The 24,598-nt window shown below is 43.3% G+C and overlaps 3 protein-coding genes across 9 annotated transcripts; 2 read left to right on the top strand and 1 right to left on the bottom strand.

Moving 5' to 3' along the window:
* Nucleotides 1-448: 448 nt before the first annotated feature.
* Nucleotides 449-12,417, top strand: LOC131879643 (uncharacterized). Of its 3 annotated transcripts, none has more exons than XM_059226005.1 (3): nt 449-576; nt 10,525-10,904; nt 11,512-12,417. In XM_059226005.1, the coding sequence occupies exons 2-3, from the start codon at nt 10,576-10,578 to the stop codon at nt 11,585-11,587; spliced, it is 405 nt and encodes a 134-aa protein (XP_059081988.1). In that variant the 5' UTR covers nt 449-576; nt 10,525-10,575; the 3' UTR covers nt 11,588-12,417. The 3 variants fall into 3 exon arrangements, with proteins under 3 accessions (XP_059081988.1, XP_059081989.1, XP_059081987.1); XM_059226006.1 differs by lacking the exon at nt 449-576 and adding an exon at nt 5,094-5,322; XM_059226004.1 differs by lacking the exon at nt 449-576 and adding an exon at nt 8,624-8,775.
* Nucleotides 12,418-18,180: 5,763 nt separating this feature from the next.
* Nucleotides 18,181-21,599, bottom strand: LOC131879312 (broad-complex core protein isoforms 1/2/3/4/5-like). Of its 5 annotated transcripts, none has more exons than XM_059225593.1 (3): nt 20,147-21,584; nt 19,953-20,012; nt 18,181-18,945 (listed from the first exon to the last, which is right to left on the bottom strand). In XM_059225593.1, the coding sequence occupies exons 1-3, from the start codon at nt 20,961-20,963 to the stop codon at nt 18,566-18,568; spliced, it is 1,257 nt and encodes a 418-aa protein (XP_059081576.1). In that variant the 5' UTR covers nt 20,964-21,584; the 3' UTR covers nt 18,181-18,565. The 5 variants fall into 5 exon arrangements, with proteins under 5 accessions (XP_059081576.1, XP_059081575.1, XP_059081580.1 ...); XM_059225592.1 differs by having other exon boundaries at nt 20,102-21,581; XM_059225597.1 differs by having other exon boundaries at nt 18,778-18,945; nt 19,948-20,012; nt 20,102-21,586.
* A 1,061-nt stretch (nt 21,600-22,660) lies between these two features.
* On the top strand, nt 22,661-24,275 carry LOC131879531 (ADP-ribose glycohydrolase MACROD1-like). Its single transcript, XM_059225881.1, has 6 exons — nt 22,661-23,035; nt 23,123-23,395; nt 23,470-23,586; nt 23,650-23,753; nt 23,819-23,923; nt 24,010-24,275. Exons 1-6 carry the CDS (start codon nt 22,666-22,668, stop codon nt 24,118-24,120), a joined length of 1,080 nt encoding a protein of 359 aa, XP_059081864.1. The 5' UTR covers nt 22,661-22,665; the 3' UTR covers nt 24,121-24,275.
* The last annotated feature ends 323 nt before the right edge of the window (nt 24,276-24,598 follow it).

Genomic DNA, 24,598 nt, shown 5'->3' on the forward strand with positions numbered 1-24,598 from the left:
GGGGGGGGTTGCTAGGTAGGGCAGGAATCAGGAATCAAAAGAAACTCAAGAAACTTGTCACAATTTCTTTTCCTCGGGTCATGGCCCACTAAGCATTCCTTGCCTCTTTGGCTTTGGTCCCGGACTCGAAAAACAAGCACCGTCTTTTTTGGTAGCGTGTGCGAGAACACATGGAGCGTTTGGTGGATGAATTGCTGGGAGAGACAGTAATCAAGCCAGCAAGCAAGCCAGCAAGCAAGTTAGAGGTGCGATAGCGTTTTTCTTTGTGCACGGGTTGGTGGAAGAATGCGTACATCCCATAGTTGGTGGTGCTTTGTACCTCGTTGGTTGGCTGGTTGGTTCTTCTGAGGGTTTGTCGTGTGGATGATCCGAACGGAGGTCGCGGCTTCGACCGCCGAGCGCCCAGCCAAATACCCAGACCGGATTTGTAGTTCCTGTTGGGAGACATGCCACATGCATGAGACGAATCTTCACCACTATATAGTATCTACAAGCATTTTCGTGTCCGAACAAACTCCCAGTTTCATTCACTCATTCACTTGTGCTTCGGCCATCAACACTGCTCATCCCACCGAGGTACAACAACATGAATACATACTTGGTTGAACTTAGTGACGTCTGATCAAGAGCACGTGTTATTTTGCGAGAGATATTTTGAGTGTCTCCAAGTAGTCCGGCTTTTCATTGCAACTTCGTTCGTATTGGGAGTGATTAGCCAACGGTTCAACCTGACATTGATCTGCCCAGGTTTGCTTTGACAAATGGGAGAGGGGAGAGACCGATTGACAGAGCGAGAAGTAAAGAGCAAATTGTTAGCAAAAATGTGTGCACTGGTGTATTGACCAAATTCGATCGGTACGCGTAGGAATCTGTCTCTCCCCCTGCACTTCTGGTGAACTAACAGATCGACGCAAAAGGTAGGAAATAATTTGGATTCTGACATATCTTTTTTCCATTTATATGCGCATGCTTTCTTCTCAAACTATAATACTAATCTTATCTTAGTGTCGAGATTTTCAAGCGAAAATGGTTATCTTCGCGTTTAAATTTGATAACTTTTGCCACATTTCTGTGCAAACCATCCACATACTATTTTCTAGTGGATTATCATTATTATTGTTTTGCAGACTTTCTTACCTCTACTGGGAATGGATTTCTCAGCAGTTTAAGACGAAAAAATTATTCATATTAATTCACTAATTAATTAATTAGCTTTTAATTTTCACATATTATTTGATCGACCAACGAATTAGAGATGGAGAATCTGGCTAGCCTTTGATAGTAGATAAACGAGTTTGCTCGTTGCACTCCAATGGATGAACTAGAATGTTCAAAATGAAAGCTCCCTTCAGTTTTTATCACGATATTGAGAACATTTGCTTCACATTCTTTTCCTTTTCAAGTCCTTTCCATCCTAGGCAATCCAACTTTCCGGTTCAAAACGGAAGAATTTGTTTTCTGATTCTCGCAACCTTTCTTTTTCAACAAAAAGGACTCTTTCCGTTTCTCACGGCCGGCCCTGTCTCTGGATGCATGGAAAAAAGAAAACACGCCTGTTCTGAAACTGACATTGCTCAATGCTTAATTTCCATGAAATAGTTTTAAGATTTTCGACAACAAAAACCATTACTTCCATTTCAAAACAAAATGGCATGCGAGGCAGTGATCGAGAGCAAAGCGAAGTAGTATGGTTTCACTAATCACAATTCAATCAGCATGCCACGATAGATTTTAAATCTACATGTTCAATCAAGGCTAAGCAATACCGAGCAATGAATACATCGATTAGCCATTTGACAAAGAAGCCATCGATTCCATTCGATTTGGAGGCCATTAATCTGCTGCCAGGAAATTCTTGTCCATCATGGTCCATCTATAACCATTGCCGTAGCATCTCAAGCGATAGGTTGGCCTAGAAACCATGAACGTCACAACTTAATGATCGACATTGAATTTTGACAGAGCCTGAAAAAGTTCACGCGTTGAAATCTCTCACCTTGAACGGAACAGTATGATACTCATTTCATTTGTCTTAATATCTCCCGACGTGAGAAGGAAGACAACATTATTGCACTTGTCTCAGATGCTGAAATTGATTCATTGATCAAAGAAGGCACTTCTCCCATTTGTCGAAGTAAGAGAATTTACATGCCCGTCGTTCAAAAAAAGACGTCATCTGCTACGGATTATTGCTCAAAAAGCGAAAAGGAAACGGTCACAACAAGTCAGTTGGAAGGTGGGGACTTCACAAGCATCCTACGACGACGGGCTTTGCCATCAAAATTGGGGACGAAGTACGCTCAAAAGATTTTAGATAAGAAAGTTTTCCTTTGCTTTCCATAAGAAGCGCCATTACATATGGCATGAGGCTTTCAAGCACTCTCTTTGGAAGATGTGAAGTTACTGCTAATCAATATTGTCCTCTCGAATATTGGCCAACTGTCGTCAAAAAAGCGATGTCCATGTGGTGGGATCCATGACTTGATTTACGTGAAATAGTCTCGTTCCAACAAGATCTGTCAGCCTCACTTGCAAAACATTCTCAAACATACAGAACAGCAGATTCTGAGATTCTGCGTTCATGCATGCAAATGCGGACCTATTATGCAATTTGCTGACAGACCCCCAAGTGTTGCATGATTTCTCTGCTTTGCCGTTCCGACAGTTTATGAACAAATAGGATCTGGCGAGAATGGTCTCTATCCAGATGCAAGGTAGTCTGTGTACATACAGTACATGCTTGAACAATACCAATTGGCTGGAGGTCTATTCTTGTACATTTTCGGCCGAAAAGCGTCGCCAGAGTTCAAGTAATACGCTGACGGGTGGAAGGATATACTTTGCGTGTATCTATCTTAATGATGATGATGATGTTGGCAGTGGAAGTGTTAATGATGCCAATGATGCGAGGTGAGTGGAAAAACGATTGCACAAGAACCGGAGTAAGTGTGGCAAAGAGCCCCACAGAATAGAGACCACGAGAGAAAAACGCATGGTTTCCAGACATCAAGACAAATCTGACGGAAAACGTAAACTCGGGCTCAAGGTTGAAGTAATTTACGAGTTCCACAAAGGTTTGCCTCAGAACAGTTAAATGGCATTCGCCTATTGAAAAATTGAAAAGAGTCAATTTTCTCGTGCTTTGAGCGTTGTGAAGCAAGCCATCGACAAAACCGAGAGGGATGAGGAGAATCACGAGGGGAATTCCGAGGATGACTTAGAAATGGTGGCAAGAAGAATGATTGACGTTAGAGATGATGCTTCCAGATTGTGGCATCTTAAAAGGGGATGGATGGGAGGATGACAGTAAATACCCAATTTTCGTTGGAAATGGCTTGGCTTGATCCATCAATTGGTTTCCTGTACCACGTTTCAGAAATCTTGGAGGCCTCCAAGCATATTTCGACATCTGGCAATTTGTCTTCAGGTCGAGATCAGAATACCGTTTCAAGAAGATTTGGACGAAATCGCTTCGGTGTCTCTTTTTGACAACCACTAAACTCGGAATGTCTGACGACTTAGTACACATGCCTTCCCTTCCAAAGAAAGTGAAACTTCATTCCACACACCCTTGCCAAATATGACCCAAAATGGGGAGATAAGTTTCCGTAGTGTATTGTGGTAGCAGTAGCAGCACTACAAATTTTTATAAGTATAATGATAATATCAATAATAATAGTGAATCCTCTGCCCAAAGCCGAACTTGTCACCATTCGAGTAGCTTGCATATGCAGTCATTCATTTCCCAAGAATGACCTGTCATCGCCATTATGAGAGTTGTTCGTTAAGTGGGCCACCAGTGCCTTCTCCATCTTGCCCAGGCAGAGATTCTTTCTCGACTTCCAGAACGATGATGAGAATGGTGTAGCATGCTGATTGGCTTATCAGACGCCAACGGTAATGTAGGTCATTTGTTGGGCCGTCGAAGGCTCCGTCCCTGGAAGCAGGTGCAGCTCGGGCTCAATTCAAGGCTTGAAGTCGCTTCACCGTGGCGTGTGTCTCAGGTAGAACAGGTATTAAAGATGGTTGTGGGCAGGCCTCCGTTTCTTGTTTCTCGTCTTCTGACCTCCTTCAGCTTGAATGAGCTCTACCTTGCAGTCACTCTCTATTTCTACTTTCGGATGCCGGGATGTACGTACATACCGTACGTACATGGGTACTGAAGATGGATGGCATTGTTGCTTCTTCAGGCTCTCTTTAGCGAGTTTGTTTCGGGGGATTTCACTTCTTTTACATTCCTGCGTTTGTTTTCGACCGGAAAGAAATAGGCATCCCTAATTGGCGGCTAGTCCACTAGCCCTGGAGGCTAGTATTCCATGTGCGAAAGGCAAAGAATATTCACAGTCATGTTCTGACATATGATTCGAAATTATGCTTTCGATTATCATTTACGATTTTCTATCAATAGTTCAATATCGACTGGATGACGCAAGCCATTTGAGTTTGGCTGAGAAGAGGTACTTCAATTGCTTTGTTATGCGTAATGCCACGACAATGAAAGTTAGTCTGATGTTGATGGTTGAAGACAACATGGTAATCCCCCTGTTCATGGCTCGTCCTCCAGCACCATTCAGGAAAATCATGGTCTGTTGCCGGAGAGGGATTGTTCACGTCTCGCTGCTACCTCTGCGCATGTACGTTACACTCCATACGCTCATGTACGTACCGTATTATGTATGTAAATATACAAATCCCATGTGTATTTCCTTTGGCGGGCAAGGCGTTGAGTTCGAAGCAGCAAAGTGAGGAGAAACCATTTTGGTTGACGAAGAGAGACAGCAGCAATAGGAATATCCGTTCTTGTACATACGTATGTAGCGTATGAAGGAGGAGTGTCGACGTCTTCGACGGGTTCTCATTCAAAGCACGACTACACACTCCTCGTGTAACATGCTCCTTTCCGAACAAGCACCATTCCTGCTATAACTCCTAGAACTACAACCACTGCAGCCATCTCCATCACTGGCCTTACTAGCTACTGTAGCTGCTGCTGTTGTGGCACAACATCAGACCGGTGATGTGTAGTGTTAGGGTGGTGTAATTCGAATAAGACTTTGGGAACAACCTCCCTCCACTGCTACTACTTCTTCTCCTACCACTACATGGTCGTCGTCTTCTTCTTGTTCCACCACCACTTCTGCTAGTTCACAAGTACAATTCTGGCGGGCGCTGAGGAGCTTGAGTTAGCTAGAATTATTGCAGACCTCCAAGTTGTCAGTTTGAATAACAAGGTGTCTCTCTCGCATCATCCACAAGTGAAACAATCAGAGCAATTCTCTCTCACGGATAAGGACCCAAAAATTTGCATTCCAGCACCCTCAGGTAAGGGCACTTCTCGTCGTCTCAGCAAAATCACCCACAACAAATTTCATGCACTTGTTCATATTTTTGGGCAATTTGTTGTGGTATGGCTTCAAATCAATCATCAAGCGCCTGAATTTAACTCTCAGTTGACACGAGTTTTTTTTGGCCTGAGCTCCATCAACCTGAAAACCACTCACTCCTCACTACCCTCTGTCCAAATCCTGAGCCTATTCTCAGCCCATTTCGGAAAGGATGCAAACGGGTTTCATGACGATCTCCATATCCGTTGCAAAGAGCCCATTGCTTTAAGAAGAGAACGTATCCATCTTGAGGGCCCTTGTCGTCGTTAATCCCTTTTGGTCATTTGATAAGATTTCTTTCTCGAGAGATGACACGAGTATTTTTCCGAGGGTCTTATTGTCTCAGGGAAACAAACTTGCTGTCTCATGCCAGTGGGTACAATACCTGAAGTAGCCCTTAGTTTCAATTATCATCTTCGTACAATTGTTGGTAAACCCTCAATCAATCTAGATGCCTCAAATCATCTTCTTTGTCGAGATGTAAGAGGTGCTGAGCTAAGATTTTTCTCCAAGTCTCGACCAGAACCGCGGGATCATAAATAGAACGTTGGTTCGAGTTTGATTGACGTCGCATGTTCTCGCCAATGCAAAGAAATTCTGTCACCATGTGTCTGCAAATTTGAATGTCGGTGAAACCAGAAGGAAGAATGTGGTTAAGATATCAGTTATGGTTGGTTAGGATGATTACTGTCCAAACTTTCATCCTCTTAATTGTTGACCAATCCCTTCTGACCGTCTAGGGTTCTGAATGCGATTAGTTCGAAGAGCGTCAGCCGGAAATGCTATTAACAATGGATTTCACTTTTGTCCTCGAGCATCATATTATGATACAGCCTCAGCAAAGATAGCTGGCTCAATGGCTCTCACTAATATGTGCTTCATTTGGAAATTCTCCACATCTTTTGAGCTTTGGGCAGCATTCTTCCTTAAGCAAATATCTGAGTCATTCCACATCCTCACAAGCACTGAAACAAAGGGATGGAAAGACGAGAATCAAATCATATCTTGGCCGGAGGCGTCTTTCGTCGCTTGACCTCTTTTTCCACTAGACTTTTTCATAACAGCTGTATTCAAGAAATTTCTTTTGACTTCTTTCCTTACTACGAGGCCTGAGTAATCGCGGCTCTCCAATTCAAAATCCATACTCATGATCAATTCTAAATGGCCTTGGTCTGTCTTTTGCACCATTGAGATCACTTACATAAGTAATCACAGTTACGTGCCAAAATCGCAAACGTAATAGAGCTCATGTCACCCATTTCGCAATCCTACGAAGAATATGTGTACCACTTACCTTAGAATAATCATTAAAAGGTATAAAGTGCCTCTTTTGGAAGCAAGTCGCATAGATAGTTTTTTTCACCGCCATAGCAAATTAAATAGATTGTTCTGGAGATAACAGAAAAAGATACCAACTATCAATCAAGGACAAGTTCCAAAATGAACAATAATGATAGATTGTAGATTTCAAGCTCAGCAACTTATCAACTGATGGTGTATCCGTGAGAGTCGCAATTTTTACGTCGAAGAATGTAACCAAAGGGATCAAAAGAGGCCAAATTTGACAATTAAAATAGCATTGATTTTTCTTTCGGACCCCTAATTGTGCATTTTTTTCTTTTTCCACGGTCCTTCTTATAAGACATTAACTTGTATCTATTGTTCGGCTTTTCGCAATGAAAGAGCAAACTTGTCTGAAATTTCTGACGTCTAATCAAGTTGAGTTGTGCACCGGAAGTCTAAGTCTTTCAAGGTAAGATGGCATTGAATGCAATGGGCAACTTGCTCCGTTAAGAATCAACAACCATCAGGGACATGAATACTGGAGTCTGAAAATTCAAAGGACGTTGTTGTCGAATCGTCAGGGTTTTGTTTTTACCTCGTCGAATCATTTGTCAGAATGTTCCAATCAATCAGACGTCCTTTTTCCCTTTTAATACGAATGGTTTTGTTAAGCAGCAACAACTTTTACTTTTGTTATCCCTGAAGGCGGCAAACGCACGAAACGGTTTGTTTCTTGTGGTTGGAGCATTTCTTTCTTAGCGGCTTCGGTTTATTTTCCGCACGGCTCCGGTTGGTAATGTCTTGATATGTCCTAATTGAGCAGGCTGATAAAACAGCAAGTCAATTGTGGCTGTTCACCTTTCCACTAAGAGTAGAAGAACACGTGTATCGGATCCACCCTAATCCATGAGCGTATCAGATTCGTCGACAGTAGGTACTGTAAATGTCGCTGACCCTTGTCAGTGCAATCCTTGCTTTTATTTACAACTCCTGCCCGCCGAGGTCACGCCTTGACCTTGTTCTTGAAAGCATATGGCCCATTCATTGAGAATCCCTAACTTGCCAAGCACCCTACCTATATTGAAGTGCTAGATACGATGAATACCCATATATGTCTTCATGTCCTGTTGACATGTGCTGAAGTAAGGCTAGTCGAGCGGAAGAATTCTCAAATCCCACCTGAAACCTGAGCTCCGTTTGAGCGGGCACACACACAAATACTTTCAAGCCAAGAGAGTAGAAGAGCCAGCTACTTCATAACCACAATTTTCCGCTGTTAAAAAACGGTCGAAATGGACTCGCCTCTATCCTTGGCTTGTTAGCCTCAATCGGCGGGCTATGTGCCTCGAAATGCCACTGAGCATACTCGACATTTCCTTGACGAGCTACGAAGCCAATGTAGTCAACCGGGATTCCGGCTTCTACGTCTTGTACTATTCTCTCTTCGAGTGGATGCGACGGTACACCTTGGTTGGTAGGCTCACTTTCGTTCGGAAACACTTTCACCCCTGGAAGCAACCTAGGCCGGATGATCGGCATATTAGAAGCTAGATAGACAGACGCACGTAGTATGTATGTACGTAGGTATGAAAGTAGTCCAAGAGGCTTACCTTACGGGTTTCAAGAGGGAGAGAGAGAGAGAGGGCCGCTGGCACCGATCACGAATCACGAAGGAGCCTCCTGCACTACCGTCTGTGCCATGATTTCACCAACTCTGATCTGTTCAAGGCATCTGTGTGGTGGTCTTGGCAATGATTATGGTACATGTGCTCGGTCCTCCGTAAATCTTGGCCAAGCTTGGCTGACATGACCCATCTTCGGGCCCTCTTCTCGCAGGTGAGCGTGCTTGCATGGCTGGTAGGGTATGACGAAATCTGCTGGGGATGGTAGGATCCTGGGAGCTCGAGGATCCTTTCCACTCGACGCGTTAGTGCATGCTTGGTTTTGTGAACCGGGCGTGCGTCCACCGCGAAGTTTGAACGAATCCGGCTTCGGCGTCGCGTTTGAAGGTCCTTAGGAGAAGACAAGTTGAACTTCCATACTTGATTGAGGAATAGTAGTGCAAAAGATCTTGTGCCGAACATCGTGAGCAGAGAGTGTTTCTGTGGTATGTAGAAATATTCATCATACTCACTTACCATCTTACTAGACTATGATTGTGCGAGTTCACATTGGATTACAGAAGCACGACTTCGTGAATCTCAAATAGCTTTGAGATACTAAGTGACTTAGATCTAATTCTTCTTAGCGGTGCATGCTTATTGAGATATTTCAATCTCTCTCTACCTCTCTTGTCTCAGAGTAATCACGACTCTTTTTGAGGTATGCCACCATCAAGTGGAAGCATTCATCTCTTCTCACAGGAGGTCCAGTGTACATACATTGATGAGTCTAGTACTATCTTTTCACATCCTCGGCTCTTGTGCCCTTTCCCAATCCCATCCCAGTCCCCATGTGATCCTTGATCCTTTATCCTTGTCGGTTGTGTCACTTTGCTGCTCTTAGGTTTCAACTGATGTTAAAGGCGCTTGATGAAAAGACGTAACCTGTAATGATTGGTGTAAAACATTTCTCGTTCAATTCTTGTGCATTCTCATATCAAGTTTCAGCCAGATTGGTATCCATCATTTGCTCATGAACTTAGACCACCAAAGAGACCAATCCCGATCTCCATCACCGACCCTCTCTGATCCCTATTTCCTTTTTCCATCATCTTGTCTTTCCACTTCTTGTGCATATACATCGTTAGCCAATTAACCTCCTTTCTCTCTTCACGGAGCAAGCTCCTGCTCATGATTTCTTTTTGATTAACATAATTCACTTTCCATCAAATGTCAGAATCCAAATGTTTCCTGCCGTTATTTCCTTCCATGAAATGTTTTAAAAAAATGGAAGGCATTTTCCCAGTGTTCAACACCTGGTTCTTACTGTACATAGCCAAGCAGCAGTAGTCAGTTCAATCGGTTCCCCTACGGCATGTAGAACCAACACACAGGTTCAAACCTAGGGTATCTTCGTGGCCTCGTAAGACTCCGACATTGGTCGGCGACGTCGAGTCAAAGTTGGCTCGAGAAATTCCTGGTTCGCCGCCCGCTTCTCGCTTTTCCATTCTTTCGCTTCCTCGTCTCAGATCGAGCGAGGCAAGGTAGAAAAGGCGAAAAATTGAACGGACAACCTACGGCAATCAATTTGAAGTAAGGCCAATGCGATAGGGAGGGAAGAGGGCAGGACGACGACAAGGGGAACGGAAGCTGAGAAAGAAGACACGAAATACAGGGGATAGATACATACGTACATACAGTACATACGAGGGCTAGGGTCCCACACTACAAGAAAAGAGACTGATTTCTCCACGTCAACTCACGGCCGACGAGTCTTGTGCATGAGGTCTGATCTGGTACCACTCGTTGAAACGGACAAACTTTTGCTTGGAAGGCGTGTAAAATGGCCGTGGGAGCGAACCAAACCAGGCCTGAAATGTTCCTTTTTTGTCAAAGAACTCGATTCATAGTGATATGATAATTTACCCCACGAGTTTCTACCACGAGCTACCATGTAAGGGGCAATGGCCTAGATGCAATTTCACATGGCACTTAAGTGAAGCCAAAGCGGAAAATGGACCTTGACCATTGAATTGGTGGTTGCTGGGGAGGAATCACTGGCTAGGTGAAGGATGGAGCGAAGGAAGCAAGGTAGGAGGGAAACAGGCAGCTAGCAGCCAAAGACGGGAGAGGCCAATCAATTTAGAAAGACCCGATATTCCTCTCTAGACATGCCAGCCGACCATCGACGTCGAGTTGAAAGACCTCCCTTTCTGAAGTACCCTCGTCAATACGGTCTACATATTGCGTTTCAGACTTCTTCTTGTCAATACCCCCAACCCACACCCTACACATAACCTTTCAAAATGAAGTGGATCTACGTCGTCGCTGCTTTTGCCCTTTTCGCCGTTGTGCGGTCGGACTCTGAATTCGAATCAGATGAGGAAGGCGAAGCCAGGTTGGGATTCGTCACCGTAACGGGCAACGGAGCCACCTCTGTGACCTTCAATGCCACCTCCATTCAAAATGCCGTCATTTTGGGTCTCTTCATCCTCGTCCTCGGCGCTCTTGTTATCCCTCTTTTGGGAGGTCTTGCCGGTGGAGATGATACCGGATACGGTAGCGGTTATGAGCAAACTGGATACCAAACTGGCTACGAGCAACCCTCATCTGGATACAACACCTACTCCAAGAGGTTAGTATCGTGTAATAACATGCCTTCGGTTGCTTTTGTTACAGATTCGAGCTGAAATCGCGCACAATGGCTTCCAAAATTTATACTGCGACAACCGTCTTCACTGTTTGCTTGCTTTGTACATTGGTTTCGACGTCTGCTTTTGAAACAGAAGAGACAGAGAGCCAGGTCGAGCCCAGACTCGGAACACTCACTTTGAGCGGGAACAATCAGAATACTTTTCTTTTGAATCTGGTCTATATCATTCCAATTGTTTTGGGCTTGATCCTGTTGGATTTTGCCATTTTTGGCACCTTTGCCACCCGATCAGACAACTTGAATCCCATCTCTGACTTCTTCTACAAAGCTAAGGAGGGTTTGCATATTGTGGTCAACCGAAACCTCCATCGACACCGGTCGTCCCCTTATGGAGGAGCCGGTTACAAAAGAGTCGCTCAAGCAAGCCCATTGCCCAGTCGAGTAACCAGGTAGCTGAAGCGCTTGACATCGCTTTGAAGCGCTTGACATCGCTTTGAAGCAAAATTCAATAATTATATCCTTCAATGCTTGTAATATGGTTGCGAACGACTTGACGAAAGGTTAACCCGGGTTGCCTCTTTTCTTTTAGGTCCATTGAGGCTGTTGGCCCTGTTATTGAGGCTCTGTCTAGCGCTTACCGCAAATACGAGGATGACGAACACTAATTTCTTCGCGCTTCAACTTACTTCCATTCTGTACAATCACTGCCCCTAGAGGAAGTCAAATCTCCTCTGAGGCCGTTCAAAGACTCTTTTCACCGCAACTGGAGAGGACCAATCGCCAGCAAGAGTGATTGGTAAAATCCCTCTCCTTTCCTCAGCTCAATCTGTATTTCCCCCAACAAACTAAATTGTACCATCAATGCCATTCCTCTCGGCCTCCAAGCAAAATTTATCGGACTCTTATCCTTCAACGCGCTTTGTTCCTTGCCCCGAGTTCGTTTTGCATCAAAATCAAATGTCTTGGGGTCCAAGGCAATGACCAGTTGGCAGTCTCTACCATGTTCGAACTCCAACTCGCCAAACAAGGCCTTCAAATTGTCATCCCCGTTGAAGCCATTCGTCTCATGAAGAGGACTGGCTGGTTCCCCGGTCAGCTCCTCGCCTCACGTGACCCACTGCAAATGAACAATAGCGCTCGTTGTTGCGGCTTACCTCCCCCCAAAACTCTCCCACCCACTCACATTCGGTCGCTCTCTTGGGAGGCCGTGGCCGACGAAAGTGGAACTCCCGTTGAAGCAAGATGAAACCCTTCCTGTGATGATTGGCAAAGGTTTGGCATCGAGGGCTTTTACTGGAGCGGACGCAACTGAAGACAACGATGAAGAATAATTCTCCTCAACGTTTTCGAACCCTAGCCCCGCTTCCATCCCCACCGAAGAGGACACCCTCGGTACCAAACTGATACCAATGATTTTATAAAGAATAATAATTATTGATGACAATTAATTATTGTTTGAAACTATTGACTTGTTATATACTAGCTATTGACACTATATTGAAGGTTGTGTCCTCAATGAAATAGTATTCGTTCCTCGATAAAAACAATACCTTTGTACATACCTTACCCATACCATTTGAGGATCTCCGGAAGTTAGCGGGGATGCCGAAATAGTAGCCATATTTTCTACCTAGAAAATCCATTTGTAAGTCAGATTGACATTGATTGGACATGGGGACTAACTGGAATAAATGGAAGAAAAAAATAGACTCCATATCGATCGGTTATCTCTTTCTCATTATTGCCAGCCACACTTACCAAAAAAGGATGGGTCATTCCACGAGTGCTCCTTGGGGATGGTTTGAACCCTACGCGTATTCCTACTGCACCAATGTATGTATTATCTGCGTTTCGGGAGTCTTTCCTTATTCTTACTTCCAGTAAATGCAGAAATTGGCTTGACACGAGCAGTGCATCCCTAAGACAATCAAAAGCATTGTTTGTTTTGTTTCCTGTTTGAAACCACTCAACTACCCACACGGGAGGAAGCATCCCAATTCTTCATTTTGAGATGTTTTTTCCGACTAAGGTGGTCAGACTCCTCTTAAACAATGAAAGTTAATCGGCACTTCTCACAGTTGATGGCAATTTGTTCCAAATTCTTGTCATCCGAACCAAGAAGGAGTGGTGGCGGAGTTTAGTTCTGGCCAAAGGCCCAAAGAGAGGCTTGCCAGCCTGTCTTCTGGTCCATACGGAGGTTCATGTCAATACGCATAAAGAAGGGAGAAGCATCGCCTAATGGAGCAATCCACACTTTTCCAGAGCACACCCTGATCATGAAAAATAAGGCTAAACATTCACATCTTTCCTCCGGAACGATTGAAGCGTAAGATTTTAGAGACGGGTCAGGTAGGACACCTCCCAGAAATTTCGGACCAACTTATGTAGTCGTCTTTCTCTCTGGACTTTCTCCCACCAGCCTCACGTCGCCACAATTGATTGCATTCCAAATTTGTGTATAAGAATATTGCAAAAATTCTGAGCTATTTCTCTGTAGTCCACGCTAAGCATGTTATGACAAATTTGCTTCCGCCCATCTTTAGAAAAATCTTGTAGATACAGTTAGTACCCTTTGACCGTAACGGTCAAACCTCATTGGAAAACTAGTTCATTGTGGCTATTACGTTCATTAAGAATTATATTGAGTTAAGATTTCTAAAAATACGGATTACCATTCGGCCACATAAAAAAGGTTGATTAAAATGTCAAATGAAGTCAACTGGCGAAATGGGTCTTGGCCCAAGGGGTTTATGGAGAGCCATAGTCATAGCAAAAAAGACAAGTCCCCGTAAGACTAAGAAGGGATTCCAAAACTTCAGTCGTAAAATACTTAATCATGTCAAGTATAAATTTAGATAAGCTGGAAGCTTTCCGTCGGAATGATTTCTTGGTCATTGCCTCTTTAAATATCGGGAAAAAATCATCCAACTTGATTTATGGTACCTACTTTGTCACCTTCGATATTGTCCTTTTCAAGGCCTGCGCCCTCCCCATTAAAGGCTTAGTCTAATTCCAATTATTGTCATCACAGAATGGCTTGCATTCTCACTTGTTAGAGGTGGTAGAATTTTGTAACAAAAGAAAAAAAATAGGGCCGTTGCATTTTTCTTCTTGAAATCTGATGCACGTGACACTTGTCCATTTCAAAACCTCATGTAAAGTTAGTACGTACGAGTATATATGCTAGCACAAGGGTCAATATTTTGTTTTATTCCTCGTGTCGCAGACACGCCTGACATCTTAATGTGCACGTAGAAAGCTCGGTGGAATTTGGGATTCTCAAGTTTCTGGGAAAATGTGGTAGATTTGGCAAGTTTTAGACCTATTTTTACACAAATTTTGAAGTGAAAGCCAGTAACATTAATATTTCCTTCAATAAATCACTAAACACAAGACTGTCATGAAATAAAGTTGATAAGACTCTTGCCATTCCATTTTAAAAATGCAATATATTTTTTAAAGTCACGGAGCAAATGAAATTCTCATGAAACAATACATCTATATATTTCTTATGTTGTCCTAAAATACATATTGCTACCCTAAATATGTGGCAGTTTCTTATGAACACAAATTTGTCAAATAATCAATCTTAATCTCGATTTTTTTCCAGAGAATTCTCAAAGCCAACTAAGTCTCGAAGTATAGGTGAAATGATTAAAGTGAGTTAAACCTTAATTGATGTTGTTGTTTTTTTGGCAGTTCTTTTCTAACCTTTATTTGAAATATGTGCAAGCAAGAGTTAATGAATAGCTATTTCTTTTCACACTAATTTAAAAAGGAAAGCATGAAGCTTTTAATATTTTTAGAATCTCAAAATACCCAGACGACCATGAAGCATGACCAGCTTACAATATGTATAAAAAATGAAATAAATTATGATCCTAATACTGCAAGCAACCCTTTAACGGAGTGTATCAAAAGTATATTTCAGTTATTCATGGTACGAGTGCTATTAGAGAGAAAGCCCCGCATTGTGGTGATCGCTTAATTGTCCTTTCATAAGATCAATCTTTTTTTCTCGAGATGAGCCAACTCTCAAATTCAAAGGGTAACTAAGTTCAATCCCCTGCCAAGCAACAGTATTTGAAGTTCGGAGACATAACACCGACAGTCAGCCAGAAATAAATGCATTCCACAATAACTGGAATAACCACAATAAAAGGACGAGGTAAAAATTGCATTTTTGCTTTGAGAAGTGTCTAGCCTTTTTCTCTAGCTCAGCTCAGCTTTGACTTTGTCTAGATTGCCCATGACCCAGATGATAATATTGTCTTTGAAACTGACAATGTTGTTCTGCCAAATGTTGAGATGATGGGGTAAGCCAGCCATCAACACCATGAACGAAAGGTGGTCATAAATCGAACCTTGGGGAGCTCCACCCTCAAAACTGAAAGAGAGGGAAAGTGCTCATATTCCACACAAAAGATCGCTTAAATATAAAAGTGGAACCATAACGCCGGATTGTCGCTGACTTCCATCTTGTTTAAACCTTGTACCTGGTATCTGCTGACAAAAGCTAGAACTCCAACAGCATTTTCCAGGATCATGTACTCCTGGATGGTGTCGTTCCAAGTCTTCCCTCACAATCTGCTACAAGGTGCTCGAGAGTGGTGGCAGAATACAGATAATATAATGTCATTAAATTTTGGTCTGAGTGGTAGAATATTCACTGGGTGGTGGTTGGGGGTGTGATCGTCCCGAGGTTTCCCCATGCCCTTATGAATGGTGAGGACTCCATTGATCTTGAACCCGAACTTGGAATCCGACAGGGACATATTCACCCAATGGGAGATCGAACTTGTCAATATTTCAACACCTCGCTTCAAGATCAGTGTAGGGATGCTATTTGTACCCCTTGCAGACATATCATATAGTCCCTCTAGGACATTTGCTAAAGAGGAGCTCAATCTGGGCGGTGTTTCCACCTGGGATAACCAATCGAATGGTTGTGACTAGACTTCTTTCTTCGAAAAAAATATTTTATATACTCATTAAGGTCCATGATTAGTAAATGTCCCACTAAAGGTTGGGGTTTAACATTGGGAAAAGGATTAAGACGAGGAAAGACAGAAATGTAGACATTAATGTATACACGTTTTTGCTTTCTAAGACAAGCCCGTTACAAGCAAAATATAATTTATGTTTTCTGAAAGTATATTATACCCCGAGCTTAGTATGTTCGGAAAGAGCTCCGAATATATTTGCTTTCGAGTTGATAATAAATAGACTCCGACAAAACATGTTGTTTTCACGGTACATAGAGTGAACTATGCTCTCACATCGGACAAACAAGACCTAATACAGGCCAGAACATCTTTTTGGCACATTTTCTATATTTTGTCACCTTTTTGACGATTTTCTGCCTTTTCACATGGTCTAGTTATCACCAAGGCGAATCCAAACATGCAAAACGATTTTTTTTCCACATGTATCGATCTGTATGCATTATTTTGTTATTTTTTGCATTTTTCACCATTCTTAGTCAAAAGTTGACATAGCTATTTGATTTTTCCCCTTTTCTTCGAAAAATCTCGTTTTCTTTTATGGCCCAAAGTGCTTTTACTTGTATCATTTTGAATGATTTTTTTTTCTGAACGGCTGGACTATTTTTTTTTGTTTTTTAAACCTTTTTACGTAGATTGCATCTCTTCCGTAGCAAGAGCATTCAATATCCATCATGATAAAACCTGTTTTTGTTCAATGCAAATATATTGGTTTGCTGCAGTAACCTAGAGCTTTTTATGTTTTGCTTTTGGCTTTCATCACGATTTACACCCTGACTCATAAATTCGTTTCGGTCGGCATTTGCACTTTTGTTAAACTGGTAGTTATAGTGATTCGGGCAATCTGAATTCGAAAACTTGTATGGTGGTCTGGAATTATTGCTATCCAAGAAGTATCTCCTATTCTGACTATATTTAAATCGTTCGCTCAGGTATCATTTCGATTTAATTTCCATCAATCCCCCATTTCCGTTCGTTGTCAATGTTTAAGTTTCTACAAAAATTTCAACCCGATCAACGTCGAGTGACATTTTAAGTGGCTTTTGATGGCTTGATGCCGTTTTTTTTATTATTTTAGAGGAAGGCGGAACTCCCTGGGAGCTCCCCCAAACAAAATACTTTTGATGTCGTATGGTTAAAGTTGATGTAATATTTTTTCAATGCCCTGGCTTCATGTACAACTGAGAACCTCCAGAGAAAGCTCGAAAAGCCGTCGCAAATTTGAAGGCGGAAAAACTCCAAAACTTGTTGGGAACAAACCAAGAACAACAACAAAAACATTGCTCCGTCTTTATGTCTCAATAACAAAGACTACCTGTTAGTCTTTGTAGGTCTTTTGTGCTTGTAAATATTAACAAAAAAAAGAAAAACAACCGGAACGAATTTCTGTGTCAGGACGTAGGCGTGAAATGATACCTCCTATTATGATTTAGTAGAAGAGATTACTTATAACGAAGTATACCCTTTTCTTTTCGACCAATTCTATTAATAGGCAGTATCGTGTCCGTATCAGATTGGTTTTCCGTCTGTAGGCATGATTAGCGTCTAAAATGTTCCTGTGGAGAAACGTTGGAGAGGAAAATCGAACCGGGGATCTCTCACACACTAGGAAACTGCTCTAGCCAAAACATAACGTTTCGTCCCCAAAAGTCTACCTCCGGCGCTGTGCTTCAAGGTCACGACACCTCTTTCGCGCTCACCGTTAGACCGCTCGACAACACAAGGTCTTGGGTTGATTGTTTTAATTGTCACTTTGTGTCTTGTAAGATCCACTTGATGCACAACTAGTTATGCTCTTGGAACATTTCAGATCTTGGAGCATTACCAACATACCCACAAAGTTCCCTAGCCCTTCAAGGAGGAGACCTGCTAAAAATATCAATTGTCACCAATACGTATTTGTTGGTGGAGCATGTAATTGCTGTCTAAAATATGAAAGAATTATTCTCTAAAAGCCACTGAGCGGAAATAGGTCGGGTTAACACCTGAAATTTGATTGTTTAGTCCCAATTTAAAGAATTGCAATGGGTTTACCAACAGTCTCCTTACTCCTATTTTATCAAATTGTCTACTAAGGTTAGGTGTCTGATTATTGCATATAAAAGTTGTGGCAATTTTATAAAAATACCGGCATTGCCTTCTTTCCATAACAATCAAATTAGGAGCTAGAGGGCAAAGTTCGCAATCGGGGTTTAGTGAGCAAAATGTTCGACCCCATTTCTCGTGAGTTACGAGAAAGGCCAGAATTAAAAGGCTTGTGAGTTCGACTCGTTTATTTTTGGTGAATGAGCTGAACACAAATGAATCAACAAATAATATTGTTCGAGCATATCAGGAACTTTGGGGTCGTAGAGTATCACGAATAATAACTATTCAATAAAGTCAAAGTCCACAGGTGATCTCTTTCGATACTATTCCACCATCTTCGAGAAAAATAGCATTGCCCAATAAACACAAATCAATTTTCGTTGACATTGCAATTGCCAGCGAAACAAACCGACTAGAAGTTGAATACTGGCTTTCCTTCGCTTTTTTTCCTCAAATGATTGAACTGAACAGGTCATAGGGAGAGGTGTGTTGTAGGTACTTGGCATCCTTTCCGCGAAACGGTTAGCAATGCAAACCACTTGGCCGGGGCTCTTAAGAGTACCTCGATTGACGGGATGGTCGATTGCTTCGTTGCTGGAACAGCTCTTCGAGCTCACGTTTTTTCTTTTGCCGTCGGTTTTGAAACCAAACCTTGATTTGAAGCTCAGGAATATTGGTCAGTTGTGATAAGTGACGTTTACGATCTCCATCGATGTATTCGTTCATTTGAAAAAAGGACTCAAGTTGTGCAATTTGTTGGCTGGAATAAACCGAGCGTTGTCTTCGCGTAGATTCATAGCTCCCATCTCCATATCCCCCATAGGCACCGTATCCTCCCGTGTAGGGTTTAGGCGTGGATGGACTGTGATTGGGACTGGAGAGGGCTGAGCCTCCGGGCATATTCATGCCCACCATGGCTCTTCGCCAGAATTCTGCAATTAATGTGAATAAATATCAATTTCACGCCCCTGTGAAGGTATGCTCTAAAGGGTTGGAAGTAAAAATGCAATAAAAAAAAAACACGCAAACCTGGTTAAAGAAATTCGGTTTATTTTGATATCAAGGGCTGAATAATTTTGGGTACAGATCAATCATAATTCGGTCGCTTAAAGCGAAGGCCGATGCACTGTGTACGTGGTTGGTCCCACATACATCAATCCCTTTTCCTTCCGTCTACGGTTTTGAAACCACACCAGAATCTGACGCTCTGTGAGTCCTGTTTGAGCGATCAACCGACGCCGATCATGAGCCCCCAAATAGGGATTCATCCGAAATGTGGCCTCCATGGCTTCCACTTGAGGTTCATTGAATATCACACGAGATTTCATGGCTAGATGATGATGCCATTTGGTTTGGGGTTGTCTCATGTTTGGACTCCATACTGATGGCATGGTCGGAACGGTTGGAAAGTGCGGGCGTGGAGCTGGAAGAAGTATGGGGTCTCAGTCTCCAAGAATTCTTCGCTGCTGCATTGTCCCCAGAATGAAACGACTGCACACACTGGTCTTGTATGTAGACTCACAAAAAAAGGGTACGCACTTATTTACCAATAGCTCTAAATTGATGAAAGAAGTTTCAGCTAACTTCGATTTAAAGCTGGCAATATAATGCATATTTGAGAAAGAATAATCATTGTGCATTGCATTCAATATTCATTCGATAATGGAGCAAAATATAGCTGAACGTGCCACGACAGTTCGTGGTTCTGCAGGGATTTAAATACGTGGCAGACAAACCTTTCTCAATGGGAGGTACAATACTGATGGTCATTATGAAATCAATTTGGTTCAATTCTGCCAGAGTAATCAATTGCGAAAGTTCATTATGCAATGGAACAAAATTACGCGTTCTAACCAAAAAGTCGAGAAATTAAGAAATATCGATTCGGCCGTATGACAAATATAATAACTTAATACCATCGAATGAGAAAGTACCTCACCTTTGGCAGTGGCTTGATCCATGCTCCCCGAAGGTGACATTCCCGCTAGATTGGCCATGCCTGAAATAAAGTAAAACGATTGACAAGGTATCTCTTCCAATGCCACTCTATGTACTTCAATTGAACATCCGGCACGTGCGTTGACCTACCCATTAACTGGGACGGCATTCGGCCGGAATCGCCATTGTCCTCACCTCCCATGGAAAAATCCGCCTCCGAACCGCCGACTGAGCGACTTAATGAGTCATCGGGACCTCCAGGATCGGGGAAAGAGGTGGAGGCTTTGGGCGATCCCGTTCCCGTCGTCGATTCTTCTTTAAAGGCCACGCAATGCCGGATTTCAATATGATTGCCCAAATTAGCCTCGATCTTGATTCGCTTTGAGCTGTGGGCCTCATCTGGAGGGTGGTGGTTAAACTTGGTGGGTGAAGGCGAGTTCGGAGAGGATGAAGGTGACTTGGGTGGGTGGGAGCCGGCTGGTTCAGGCGTGTTCTTACCGCCACTCTGACACAAACCGCGAACTCGCAGTTTTTCGGCCACACTCAAGAAAAGATTTAGATGAGCTTGCGGCACTTCCACTTCGCCGTTGTACATAAACTTGAGGACTTTCTTCATATCCTCGACCGAAATGTCCCATAACACAATCACAGGATGCGACTGAAAACTTCGTTGTCGCGACAAGTTTTTGAGCATCTCGCGGAAAAAATCCGAACACGCCGAGAGCATCAATTGATGGGCTCGGAGCGGCGTGCCATCGCACACGAGTGTCACATCCACAAAATCTTCATCGGCTCGGAGATCTTGGAGGGTGTGGAAAATGCTGTCCTGATAATCGTTCCACTTGAGACAGAAATGCTCATCACCCTGATGGGGTGTGGCTAGGCTGCCAGGACCCCCACCAGTACCACTATTGTCATGGCCACTGCTACTATTATTATTGATGGGCCCGGCATTGCTGTCTTTGGCCTCCATGGGCGGGGTATGGGTTGTGCTGGGTGTATTGGACGCCATGCTCAATTCCAATGTGGATCACGTCAGTTACTGGACTCCGGCACAGATGGAATCAGGTGACATGACCTCCCAACCAAGATAATTCCTAACCCCTACCCGGGAAACAATCCGGAGGCGAGCGAAAGGCGCGGAACCTGGCCAATGATCACTGATCCCACAAGCACAAACGGACGAACTAAAGAACGAAGGAACGATAGAACGTAAGATAGGTGGATGGACGCGAGATTTGAGATCTGACTAAGATCGAGCTCCGCGATGATTGGATGGCTGATGAGGATAATGACTGTAATGATGATAATGACGATAATGATGATGATGGGAAAGGAGGGGGGGGGGGCTAGGGGACTGGCTATCTAGCTCTCTGGCTGGCTAGCTCCGTGATGGTGTGGCTGGCGGCCTTCGTGGTCCCGGGCTGATGATGAGCTGGTGATGTTATGATCCGTCCTAATCCGTTGTCGAGTCGAGTGTCTATCTATCGGTCGATCCCTCCTAGTTCAACGAGAACGAACACCAATCCAATCCAGCACAATCAGAACAACGACGGCGACGGCGACGGCGAGGGCGACCAACACGACGATGAACACGATTATCAAGACAAGGCAACGACGACGACAATGATGACAACGACGACGAACACGACGACTATCACTAAAACAACCACGACCAGGATCAGGCCCAGTCCTCGCGCTCGCCTTTAATGACGCTCGCCGGCCCCATCTCATCCAACAGGAGGAAAGGGAGGAAAGCAGAAACCAGGGGGGTGAAGGCGCTTACGAGTTCTAGTCAGACTGCGGAGGCAGGAAGCCAGAGGCATCTCGACTGTTTCTTGCCTAGGAGAACGAGAAACTAGTTTTGCACACTACTAGGTATAGCTTGAGCCCCCTGGTAAAGCCTGATGGCCTCTTTAATGGACGTTGTGAGTGGTGTAGCCAGGAAAGGGGACGCGGCTCTGCAAGTCAGCCCTTGGCCTCAGCGGGAGCGATCGACGGAGATGGCTCGCTTCTCACCCCTGCTCCCTGGAGACTGACGAAGGCTTGTCTTTGTTATTGTTGGAAGGGCTGGGCCAGCCGGATTTGCCGGAGAAGCTCGTTAAGGACGGCCAGGGCCGGGATGGCACATTACCTTTAATGATCCAGTCTATGAAGTAAATGAGCTTTGGAAAATTGTTCCCCATGTTGGTTGGGAGGGCTAGCACTAGCATCATCATCATTATCATCATTATCATTATCGTCGCCATCATCATCATCAGCTCGAAAAGCAGCTCGGAAGAATTCTTGATGGACATTGAACGAAGACTACCAGACTTACAAATATTTTTCTGATGCTTCGTAACAAACGTAGTTTCATCGAATAGTAGTAGAATATCAAAACCATGATTTGGACTGAGTTGATACATACTCATATAAATTAGGGTAACATTCCAAATACGTTTTCAAACCAGCAGAGATTGAACACATAGCCTCAGACTCTTGTTTATTTAGCTGATTATCATTAATGAATTGAATGCGCAAACTAATAGTGCTGGAAATCCTTTCGTTATGCATGCAAGTCAATACTTAAGATTTGCAGAGTTTTTGCGAGTCTCTTTGAGTTGGGACTATGTACAAAAAGATTTTCCTCGATAGTACTCCAGCGACCTCTAGCGCTCTCATGCTCAATCCCAAAGATGAACTTGAGTTGGAACTAGGAAGTTCACATGCCCATGATCGTGAGTGTACAAGTCCGCAGGTTTTCAACTCAGGCTAATTCTGTCATGTTTATCATGTGGCAACTCATGGGTTGCAAGGGATTTGTCAGGTCCACTTCTTCGATTAGTCGACATTTCTATCATTACGGAACACCTTTTTCAACTGTGAGCAGTACCAGTGACGTCACTCCTCACACAACGACAACAACCCCTATCTTCAACATCTCCTGCGGCTTCAAGCACCGCCATCCTTTGCGCGGTTTTCCCGGGTCACGGCTCTTTTCACCGGCACGGTCATCGTTCGGGCACATTCCTTGTCAAAGTTTCCACTCCACGTGTTGTCAATCCTCATCCAACCAAATGTCGGGTTGGCAGGCCGAAAAGGGTATTCATTACATGAACTAAATTGTACCTGATTAAAAATTATGCCTAATTTTCTTTTTTTAACCGATTGATGATTTCTCTTTATCAGCCAAATTGGAATCGATGTCCGAGGAGGAACACATCCAGCTTCTTGCGAAGAAGAGAGCCAAGCTCATGTCGGAAATCCCGCCTTGGAATGTGTATTATAAGGCTAAATTTGCTCATCTGAGTAAGATGCTTTCGGACGAGGATCGTGAGCGATGTTTGGACACGGAGCCGGATTTTTCTGGCTTGGTTTCCATCTATCAAGGGGATATTACTAAATTGGGCATTGACGCCATTGTGAATGCGGCTAACAAGTCTCTCTTGGGTGGAGGAGGAGGTAGAGGCAAATTGAAGCTATTGATAATAATCTTCCTGCGAATACTTAGTAGTAGTTAAATGCTTTGTTTCAAGTGGATGGAGCCATTCATCGGGCTGCGGGCGACAAATTGTTAAAGGAATGTAAAACGCTTGATGGATGTAAAACGGGGCAGGCTAAGATCACCAGTGGATACGATCTCCCGGCTAAATGTAAGGGATATTGAATTTTTATGGCCTGAACAGCTAGTGTAAAACGAGCATTCTATCGGGCAGATGTCATCCACACGGTTGGTCCGATTGGCGAAAAACCCGATGCACTCCAGAGTTGCTACCAAAAGTCTCTTGAATTGATGGTTCAAAACAACCTTCGATCCATTGTAAGAGCCTGCACGTTTGCCCCCCCTGAATGATAGCTGATTTTACCATTTGCGGATTATTTTAGGCCTTCCCTTGCATCAGCACGGGTGTATACGGATACTCGTCGGAGAATGCTTGTCCGGTTGCTTTGAGGACTGTTCGCGAGTTCTTGGAGAAACACCCTGATAAGGTATGTAAGTGGTAATATGTGTGAAATTATAAGATTCTACAGTATAATAATGTTTATCTTGCTAAATGAGACCTTTTCAATTACAGGTGGACAGGATAATCTTTTGCCTCTTCATGGAAAAGGATATCGACTTGTACGAGAAAGAGATGCAAGTTTTCTTTCCTATCCCGAAAATAGCTGAGGGCGGTGAAAAGTAAAGGCGAAATAATTGGGGTTCATTCAAATTGAGTGACGTGACAAAGAGGACGAAATGAGCCCCAAAGTGCCATTAAAAGCAAAATAATTTGTCAATAAAAGTGTTTTGGTTCGCATTTAAGCACAATTCGTAAAAATATAAAGATATTGCTTTCTACCTTTGCAAAGGTCTTGGAAAACATAAATTGAGGCAGAACTATTCAACCTACACCGTGTTCCGAATTAAATGCAGCCACAAAAATGAAGGCCTTGGTCCAAATTGAGCAGGTCAATGTTTGATTATTTTCCAATATATCCTCCCTTAAGCTTCAAACAAGCCTTGATTCGGCCTGGCATGCCATTGAACAAATTTTCAAGGATCTCTGGAGATATTTTGGCCCAAGCTTGATGTAGTTGTTTTTGAAGAGCAGCAAGAATTGTTGGATGAATCTTGGACTCATCAAGCTTTTGATGGAGGATAGCTCAAATACTTTCAATGGG

The sequence above is a fragment of the Tigriopus californicus genome, chromosome 4 (assembly GCF_007210705.1).
Source record: "Tigriopus californicus strain San Diego chromosome 4, Tcal_SD_v2.1, whole genome shotgun sequence".
In the NCBI taxonomy this organism is placed as follows: domain Eukaryota; kingdom Metazoa; phylum Arthropoda; class Copepoda; order Harpacticoida; family Harpacticidae; genus Tigriopus; species Tigriopus californicus.